Raw genomic sequence first — 10,891 nt, forward strand, 5'->3', positions numbered from 1 at the left:
CAACAAATCGTCTTTATTGCCAAGTGTGTAATCGTCCAGGCCATTCCGCTTTACACTGCTTCTATCGATTTGATCAAGCATACATGGATCCTCTTCAAGATCAGCCAATGCTGGTTCATCTAATCCACCACCTCCTCCTCCCTCCTCCTTTCATCAGCCACAATCTTACCTCACTTCCACCTCTTCCGCTGCTGACACTGCATGGTACCCTGACACCGGTGTAAGCCATCACCTCACATATGATTCTGCCAACCTTATATCTTCAGCTGAATATACTGGGCCTGATCAACTATATATAGCAAATGGATCTGGTATCTCTATCAAATACACTGGTTCTTCTTCTTTGCTTAACCCTCATAATAATCATCTTTTTGCCCTTAAAAATGTTTTACACATTCCTGAAATTGCAAAGAATCTTATCAGTGTATCAAAATTTTGTTTAGATAACAATGTTTTCTTTGAATTTCACCCTTTTCATTGTTTTGTTAAATCTCAGGTCAACAAGCAAACACTTCTTCAAGGAATTCTTAGACATTGACTATATTCCTTTGATAATTTGTGTGTGCCAACACCATTATATGATCAAAATTCTGTTCATACCTTTTTAGCTTCTTGTAATCTCAATCTTGCTTTGTGGCATAGAAGGCTAGGACATCCTTCGAACTCTATTGTAAAAAGTGTCCTTAAACAATGTAATATTCCTATTAATCAAAATTCAGCTACTGATTCCTTTGTTTGTGATCATTGTTGTATGGCAAAAATGCATGCTCTTCCCTTTCCCCTTTCTCAAACTGAATACACTTCTCCTTTACAACTTGTGTTTATTGACATTTGGGGTCCTGCTCCATCAGTTTCTAGGTCTGGGTTTCGTTATTATGTGAGCTTTGTTGATGCTTTTACACGTTATACTTGTTTATATTTGATGCAGTCCAAGTCTCAAGTTTTTTCTATTTTCCAGCAGTATAAAATATTGATGGAAAGGCAAATTGGCCATTCTCTCAAAGCTATTCAAACTGATAATGGCAAAGAATTCCTTTCTAGCACATTTAGGACATTTTTACAAGATCAGAGTATTGTTCATCGCCTCTCTTGTCCGTACACACATCAACAACAAGGAGTTGTTGAACGCAAACACAGACATGTGACTGAGATGTGTTTAACTCTCTTAGCTACTACTCAATTGCCTCTTCTCTATTGGGAAGATGCTTTTCTTACAGCTGCATTTCTCATAAATCAGCTACCAACGAAAGTATTAGATTTTAAATCACCTTTTGAGAAGCTTCACAACATTAAACCCAATTATGCCATGCTCAAGGTTTTTGGTTGTGCATGCTACCCCAACACCAGACCTTTCAATCATCATAAACTAGATTTTAGATCTCAACAGTGCATCTTCCTTGGCTATGCTCCTCAATCCAAAGGCTTCAAATGTCTTACTCGTGAAGGAAAAATTCTAATTGTAAGAAATGTTATTTTTGATGAAAAATTATTTCCCTCTTCAATTTTCTTTTCATCTAATTCTTCTGCTACATCTGATATGTCTTCTTTGTCTCATACTGTTACCTCTATGCCTCCTATACCTCTTGTTCCCAATTCTAATTTTTTTCCTATCACAACTGATTCCACTTGTATTTCTAATTCTAAACTTAATACTAATACACTTAACACATATAATGTTCTTCATCCTGCATCCATTTCTAATATCAATGAATTGAGTTCACCTCAATTACCTATCCTTAATTCTGTTCCCTCTACTTCCTCGGATCAGCATGCTCCTCCTGCTTTTATACCTATCTCTGGTCTTGAAATTCAATTACCCAAGGTTCCCATTCTTCCTTCTTCACCTACCCCTAAATCGTCTAATACACATAGTATGGTTACCAGATCTAAATCTGGTGTTCTTAAACCAAAAGCTTTAGCTGCTGTCTCTAACATTGATCTCACTCAATATCCTCCCAAGACTCTTTCTCAGGATTTATCCTCTGCCCATTGGCACCAAGCTATGATTGAGGAATATGATGCTTTGATCAAGAATCATACATGGCATCTCATTGACCCTCCATCCAATTCTACTATTATTGGATGTAAATGGGTCTATACTGTTAAAAGGGGTCCTGATAATTGTATCAAAAAATATAAAGCACGCTTGGTTGCCAAAGGGTGTCATCAGGTTGAAGGGATTGATTTTACTCAAATTTATAGCCCTGTGATTCGTCCTTCTACAATTCGAATTGTTATCTCCCTTGCTGTTACATATGGTTGGCCACTTCGCCAATTTGACTTTAACAACGCCTTCTTGAATGGTGATTTAACTGAGGATGTTTTCATGTTACAACCCCCAGGCTTTGTGTCCAGCAATCCCTCATTAGTGTGCAAGGTTGATAAAGCCATTTATGGCCTTAAGCAAGCTCCAAGAGCTTGGTTTGCTAAACTTAGTTCTGCACTCTTCACTTATGGTTTTTCTAATACCAAAGCTGATACCTCCTTATTTGTTCGACATACTAAACATTCTACTACTTATTTACTCGCCTATGTGGATGACATTGTTATAACTGGTAACAACAAGACTAAAATTGATGCTTTGATCACTGCCTTGAATTCTAAATTTTCTCTTAAAGACTTAGGTGGTTTGAATTATTTTCTTGGTTTAGAATTTAATATGCTTGGCAATGGTGAACTTCACATTTCACAATCAAAATATATTCTTGATCTGTTAAGACGTGCAGGCCTCTCTAGCTCCAAGCCTGTCCCTACTCCTATGCTCTCCTCTCTCAAATTGATTTCTGACGGATCTGAACCATATGAAAATTCAACTCTCTATAGATCTCTTGTTGGAGGGTTGCAATACGCAACCTTAACTCATCCAGAAATATCCTTCTCTGTGAATCGCATTAGTCAGTTCATGAAAAATCCCAAGCAACATCACTGGACAGCCTTGAAAAGAATCCTCCGTTATCTTTCAGGTACGTATCATCATGGATTATATTTTCAAAAATCTACTGATCTTCGTATTCTTGTCTTTGCGGATGCAGATTGGGCAGGTGACATTGAAGATCGCAGGTCCACCAGTGGATATTGCGTCTTTCTTGGCCGTAATCCGGTGTTTTGGTGTAGTCGTAAGCAAACGGCAGTGAGTCGTTCCTCTACAGAAGCCGAATTTCGATGCCTTGCGGATGCTGGAGCTGAAATATTATGGGTTCTTAAGTTGCTACAAGAACTTGGAATTTCTCAACCTATTGCACCCACTATGTATTGTGACAATCTCAATGTTGTGATGCTTTCTGCCAATCCAATTCTTCATAGTCGAAGCAAGCATTTTGAGGTTGATCTGCATTTTGTTCAAGATCGGGTGTCTAAAGGGCAATTACATGTGATTCATATCCCAGCTAATTCTCAAATTGCTGATGTGCTCACTAAACCACTATCCACTGCCTCCTTTGAGAAATTTAAGAACAAACTTAGAGTGGTTCCTCAACCCACTATGAGTTTGAGGGGGGCTGTAGAGAACCATTATGCATTAGTAACTGAGATAACTAATTCCTAATTCTTGTGATGGTTCTTGATGTACTATTATAATGTAAATTGACTATTTTTACTATTGAGTTCTTTGCTATAGTTAGTCTATATATATATATATATATATATATAGTTGTAAAGTCTTTTTTCTTACTGCACAAAATAATAGTCCTCTGTTTTCTTCTGCATAATTCATTTTCATTCAAGAACCAACTTTCCACATGATTCGTATAAATAAAATTTGCATGGTTTTCTTATATATAAAACTCTAATTTCTTGTTGAATCCTTGAATAATTTATAATTATTTTGTTTTTTTGGTCGAAAACCACGTTCGAATTAATAATAATAATAATAATAATAATAATAATAATAATAATAATAATAACTATATACGGTTGAACCCGATTACTACATATGTGATCTGAATTCTTCAATCTTCAGTATCTAGATTCTAGAAGAAGATGGGAAAAATGTCCTCTTCATGATTATTATTATTATTATTATTATTATTATTATTATTATTATTATTATTATTATTATTATTATTATTATTATTCTTTTACTTCCCGGCACTCATCTTTTTTCCCATGATTCCTGTCGTGTCTCTTTTCATATTCATAATATGTATTCGGCTTGCACATCATTTTCCATGCTTCTTTAATTTCCATACTGCTATGAAATTTCCACCTTGACCCAAGAAAATTGAAATATAATTAAATTAAATTCTTGAGTCCACCATTACAACTAACTTCTATCCTTTTAGCACTTAGCAGATTGCATCCTAATTGTCAAGAGGATATTATAATCAGGAGCGTGCTATTTCATCAAATTTGTGGTGAATATGCCAATCTCGCAAAATAAATATCTTGACGATATCCAATAATAATGCTTAAAATTATTGGATAAACTAAGGGTATTCTTTTTGGCACCTTATTATCATACGTATACTAGGAAATTAATAATATTATAGACTTTTAATAACTATATAACTATGTATCTTTATCAGTTGACATATAGATGGTTTATGATTGACATACATATCTGTGTAATATTAAATTAAATAATGACCTTATCAATTAAAATATTTTCTTATTAAAATGTGGTCATAATCAGAGCTTTGGAAGTCAGGATTACTTACATTTTTCCATACTTTAATTTATTTAAATATCTAATTAAAGTATAGGTAATTAATAAATAATATTAAATACTGATCATGATTATTTCCAGTTAAAATATTTAATAATTTTTAAATAAGTGAAATGTTTAGTATATTAATACCTATAGAGAATAATATAAACATATTTCCTTTAATTAAATATTACAAATTAAATAATGCATTAAAAATCACATTAACAAGTATTAAATAATTTGATAAAAATTATAATCATATCATGAAAATCTCAAGGAATTTAATTTAATAATCTACATATTTTATTATAATAATAATAATTATTTGTCACTTTATAGTAAAAATATTATTTAAGATGTTTTCTGCTTTTTACATATTATGATGATTGAAAATATAATTAAGAAATGTTTATATATTTATGAAAGCAGAAAATTTTTAGTGAGAAATATTGAAAAGAATAATAAATAAATAAATTCATCTATTAAATCATCAGTAGAAATATATTTCACGTATTTCCTTATAATAAAAATTTATTTTACTAAAATACTATTTTTCTTTATTTTTTCTTATAGCTAAAAATTAGTTTAGTAACATCATAATAATATTCTATTAAAGAATATACTATCTTATCGAATTTCATACTTATATATTGTATAATATAAGAATACATATTTTTGAATTTTGGCTTTTTTTTCCTTAAGAAAAAACATAGGTAACTCAAATATGTTAAACTGATTTTTGTAGTGATGATTTTTTTTTGGCTAAAAGATATTAAAAAAAATCACTAATACTCTGACATAGTAATATTTATATAATATATAATATTATTATATAAACAAAAAATAAATGTATAACAAAATGAATACATGTATAACAGATTACTCAAGCACAAAAATGATATTATTTATAATTTTTCAAGACTAAGTTGACATTAAAAAAATTGTCAAAAAAAATTTTAAAAAAATTTTTATAAGATATGTAGATATAATGTATATATAAAATATAAAATATTTTTTTTAATATATTATAATAATATTTTAGTATTTTATTAATATTTAAATATAAACTAAAACTTTAATTATTTTTAATATTTTTTAAATATAATAATTAATAATATATACTATTTTTAAATTTATTTTAAAAATATATATTAAAAATAAAATTACACATACTAATATATTTAAATATATCTAACTTTTTTTATTTTTTATTAAAATATAATTTAAACACAAAAAAAATACAGATTTTAAATGAAACGTGTGATGTCCAGTGCTTCTTAGCGGCTCGGGTTTTAACTTGTGGATCATGTCGTAACAAATTAGGTATTCGAAAATGAAAAATTAGCAATGTCATCATCTTTAAATATAGATATAGCAAGTTAAAGACAAATATTTTCAATTTTAAAAATATAAAATTTTTTTATTTAAGTGGTATGTATATCTCAAGATACAGTATAAACTATTTTATACTTTAAAAATTTAGCCAATGTATATTTGTATAGGTTCATAATTAAATTTTTATAAAGAATATATAAAATTTTTAAAATTTTAATATATTTATTAAAATAACTTTTAATAATTATAATTTTGAATATATGCTTTTATCTTTTATGGCATATATTACCTGCATTATGCATTAGCGGTACCTATATTTGGCCCTTTCCATGCCTTCAAAATCATGCAAAGGGAAAGCGCCACGCCTTCCCAGTTCCCACTAGTTCCATTCATCACCGTCGGTGCCTTAACCCTTCACGCATTCCCATCCACCATCTAATCCAACGGTGCTTACGCAAAAGGAACACTAACCCTTAAAATATGACAACACAAAACACTCCAAATCCATGTCCAACAATTCCCTTTATTTAATTTCTTCCCCACTTTCGATCTTGGCTTTTTCCTTTTTTTTTATATAAAAATAAAAGTAGTGATATATTTTAATATTATAATTTTTTGTATTTTTTAAAAGTGTAAAAGATATATAAATAGGAGGATCCGATTTCTATACCTCAAATTTTTTAAAATTTTTTAACAAAAATCCCTCGGTCCGATTTCTATCTCTCACAAATCCTTCGATCCGATTTTACAAATTTTTCGATATGATTTCTGTATTTACACAAATCAAATGGTCCGATTTCTGTATTTTTCACAAATCGGACGATTCGATTTTTATTTATTTAATTAAACAATTTCATATTTAAAAATAACACTCCATCAACCCACATTTTAAAAAAAACACCGTTACTATTCCAATACCAAAAACAAAATCTGTTCAATCTTTCATTAATTAATTTTATATTATTTTTCCCCTTTTTTGAAATCTTCCAGGCATATTTCTCTCTCCTACTCAAGTCTAGTCTCACCAACTGACTTTACAAAGTTGTTTTTTTTTTTTCTCCCCCACAATTAAATTAATTATTCCCCACCTTTGCATTTCTTTTCCCCTTGTTTTGACCATTACTCTCTTATCTCTCTCCTATATAATGTTCTCAACCCCCATCTCTCTCTCCTCATCCTCTGCTTCGTCCTCTTTCTTCCCTTTAACCTACGTTGCTTCTAAGCACTTCTTTCAATTGAAAAAAAAAAAACACTTGAAGTCTTGAATCATATTTGGTTCAATTTCATTCGCAACTCGTCTTCTTTTTCTGTTTCTCTTGGCAAATTAAAATGGACAAAATTAATAGTGTGGTACAAAAGAGGCCTAGAGATGAATTAGAAGGGGAAGTAGATTTTGAAGAGTGCTCAAACACAAAGAGGAACAAACCATACAACCACATACTTACAATTCTTGAGTCCGAGGAAGAGGAATCTACACAAGATCTCTCTCCTTTGATGACAACCCTCCAACAAGAAATCACTTGTACACCTTCCAACAACAACAGCCACCAATCTCAACTAAATGACCAAAATACTCTCCACACGACTAACCCAAATGACCAAAATACCCTCACAAGTATTCATCAGGAGGAGGAGGAAAATGATAAGGAGAGGGTCATGAGACACCTTCTCCAAGCCTCTGATGATGAACTTGGGATTCCAAGTAGCGGTGATGAATATGGGTCAACCCTAGATTTTGGTGAATTTGGATTTAGAACCAATAACAACGGAGAATATGGAGAGGGTGAAAATAATAATGGATTTTCTTCATTATGTGACAATTTGTGGGAGCTTGAAGATGAGGCAGCTAACTACTATACTTTGTTACAATCTGAACTCTTTCTTTGGGAACAATAGGAACTCAAATTTAGAAAAAGGGAGAAAGGAAAAAAAAAATTAAACTAGTGGGCGGTTAATGACATAGAAAATGGTAGCAATTTCTTTCGTTTGTTTTTTCATTTTTTTAAGCTCTCTTTTGTAAAGATTATGGGATGCTTTTTATTATTATTATTATTATTATTATTATTATTATTATTATTATTATTATTATTATTATTATTATTATTATTATTATTATTATTATTATCAGAAATACTACATAATTAATAAATATTATTATGTGTCAATATTTAATCAGTAATAATTTACATTCATATTTATAAAAAATTTACATATAAAAAATATATAATTTATATCTATATTTATTAAAATTTATATATATAAATAAATATAATTTTTATTTATATTTTTAAATTTTTTACACATAAATTAATAAAATGTATTTATTAAAAATAATTTAATAATTATACAAGTTAAATAATAGCAAAATATACTAAAATTTATTAGTCTCTAAAAATTTCTCTATTATTATTATTATTATTATTATTATTATTATTATTATTATTATTATTATTATTATTATTTCCTACCATTAGGTAGTGCCCCCTTAAACTTAGCAGGCCAGAAATCTGAGCGTACTTCTTCCACAGTTCCACAGTAGAAAATCAATTAGAAACTCACATTTATTAAAAGATTAAAACATGCAATGACCACATGTAATTAAGAGTTAGTTATTCAATTATTTAAATTAAATTTTTAATATATAATTTTTATTTATAAATACTTCATATAATATATTTTACAAATATCAAATACTTTTTAATATATAATTTTATCCTCATTTTAGCTTATATGTCTCTTTTAATTTGAATATATAAAATTTTATTGAAAATACCATTTGGATGCAACTTCATCCACATCATTACTATATATTTGTCTTTCCATTTATTATTATTATTATTATTATTATTATTATTATGTTAGGTTTTTTATTTTATGCATGATTAATGCCAACTTTGATCAAATTTTCATGGTTATTTTAGATAAATGATGAAGTATAAATAAAATTTTAAATATACTTTGCCAATTTAAATGTAGCGAATTCTTGCTTATTAACGTGGTTTCTATATTTTCATTTCTAGTTAATACTAAATTTTCACTTATTATAAAATTCCAACTCAACTAGGCAAATTAGAATAAAAGTATTTTTAAATTATTTAAATTAAACAATATATCCAAACATGATTAATGAAATGGTTAAACAGTTACGAAATGGAATCATTTCTATAAATAGGGGTGAACGCGGATCGGATCAGATCGGATATGACCAAAATTTTAATTCGGTTCGCACTTAAATTATCGGATCGGATCGGATTTCATATCCGCATATTTTAAGTTTGGATCCGATCTGAGGATCGGATCGTATATCGAATATATCCGCAAAATATAAAAATATTTTTAAAAACTTATTTTTATTAAAAAATCAATAAAATTCATTTTTTTATTCTTTTAAATATGTGTTACTCTTAAAATAATATTAAACATATTTTTCTCAAATAATAAATTAAAATAATACAACATATATGATAATTAATTAGTTAAAATAAAACATAAAAATAATATTTACTTATTTATTTTTTTATTTTTGCGGATACGCAGATATGCGGATAGCAACACAAAATCCGCAATCCGATCTGATTAGTATGCGGATCCGATTCAATAGCCTTGCGGATTGGATCTATATTCGCAATTTTCAGATTGGATTTGGATAAATACCATGAATATGCGGATCGGATCCGATCCATGAACACCCCTACCTACAAATTAAAGAAAGGCTCAAAAGATGTGTTATCTTATTTCAACGTAAAAACTAGAGGACAATACGATATTTTTTGTTTTTAAAGATCAGAATTGGAATTAGGAGATTGAGATTTAATATTGTGTTTTGTGATTAGAGATTGAAATTAAAATTTCAATCCCAAATACAAAATTTCAGTTCCTTCACTATTTCTAGAAAGTAAAGACACAAGAGATTGAAATTTCTGAAAACAAGAACTAAAATTTTAATAATATTTTTTTTAACAATTAAGAATATTTTAGTAAATATTCTCATTTCATATCTATAATCTTGAATCAAATAAGATATTATAATATAACTCAATCATATACATTTTATACAAAATATAATATAAAAACTTAATTTAATCTTCGTCTCTCTTTTTCAAACGCAATCTATGATTTGTATTAATTAATTGTATGGAAAACTTTCAAGTGTACCATTCACTTTATTGGTATTTTGATGAACCATGTACGGATCACTGACAAAAATAAATTTTGTCATGTTCTACTATGTGTAATTTCAAAAGCAAGGTTCTTGAAAATCGAATCGGTCACTGAACCGCTCTAGCTACTAATTTACTGGTTTATAGATTTAACCGGTTCGACCATGGTTAAACCAAAAAAACCATTTTATAATAAAATAATAAATAAAATATAAATAAACATGTTAAAATATAGTTATAGTCTAAAATAAACCTTAAAATATCATTCAAATTAAAAGAACTACATAAACCAGAATATTATGATCTCATTCAAATACAATAATGGTTCTTGGTTGATCCCAACCAATAATGATTTTTTTGACTTTTTTCCAATTACAATATCACAACAACCCACTCCAACCCAATAATCTCAAGATCACAACAAACAACATCCAAAATTATTCACAGTTATTCAACAAACAACAAAATTCAGTAGTTCACACTTCACAGCTTAACTAACAATAATTATTCACAATTATTCAACAAAGTTCACAATTCAGTTCAGTAACTTTAGTTGAATCAGTTCACACTTCACAGAGCAATAAAAAATCAGTAAATTACATAGTTAATAAAAAAATTACCTAGAGCTAGAAGCTAGAAGCATCAAACAATTATTCAATAAACCAGTAAATCAGAGACTTCACAGAGCTAGAAGCTTCAGTAAATCAGTAAATTAGTTCACACTTTAGTGACTTCAGTAGTTCACACTTCA

General features: G+C 28.8%; 1 protein-coding gene across 1 annotated transcript; it reads left to right on the forward strand.

Annotated features, from left to right (window-relative positions):
* The first annotated feature begins 7,145 nt into the window (after nucleotides 1–7,145).
* Nucleotides 7,146–8,050, forward strand: LOC112801532 (uncharacterized). The gene has a single exon (XM_025844321.3). The coding sequence runs from the start codon at nucleotides 7,310–7,312 to the stop codon at nucleotides 7,874–7,876; it is 567 nt and encodes a 188-aa protein (XP_025700106.1). The 5' UTR covers nucleotides 7,146–7,309; the 3' UTR covers nucleotides 7,877–8,050.
* The last annotated feature ends 2,841 nt before the right edge of the window (nucleotides 8,051–10,891 follow it).

This window comes from Arachis hypogaea, chromosome 5, assembly GCF_003086295.3.
Source record: "Arachis hypogaea cultivar Tifrunner chromosome 5, arahy.Tifrunner.gnm2.J5K5, whole genome shotgun sequence".
Lineage (NCBI taxonomy): Eukaryota > Viridiplantae > Streptophyta > Magnoliopsida > Fabales > Fabaceae > Arachis > Arachis hypogaea.

Excerpts from the sequence above, each read along its gene's own strand:
- LOC112801532 (XM_025844321.3), top strand. The coding sequence starts at position 7,310 with ATGGACAAAATTAATAGTGTGGTACAAAAGAGGCCTAGAGATGAATTA.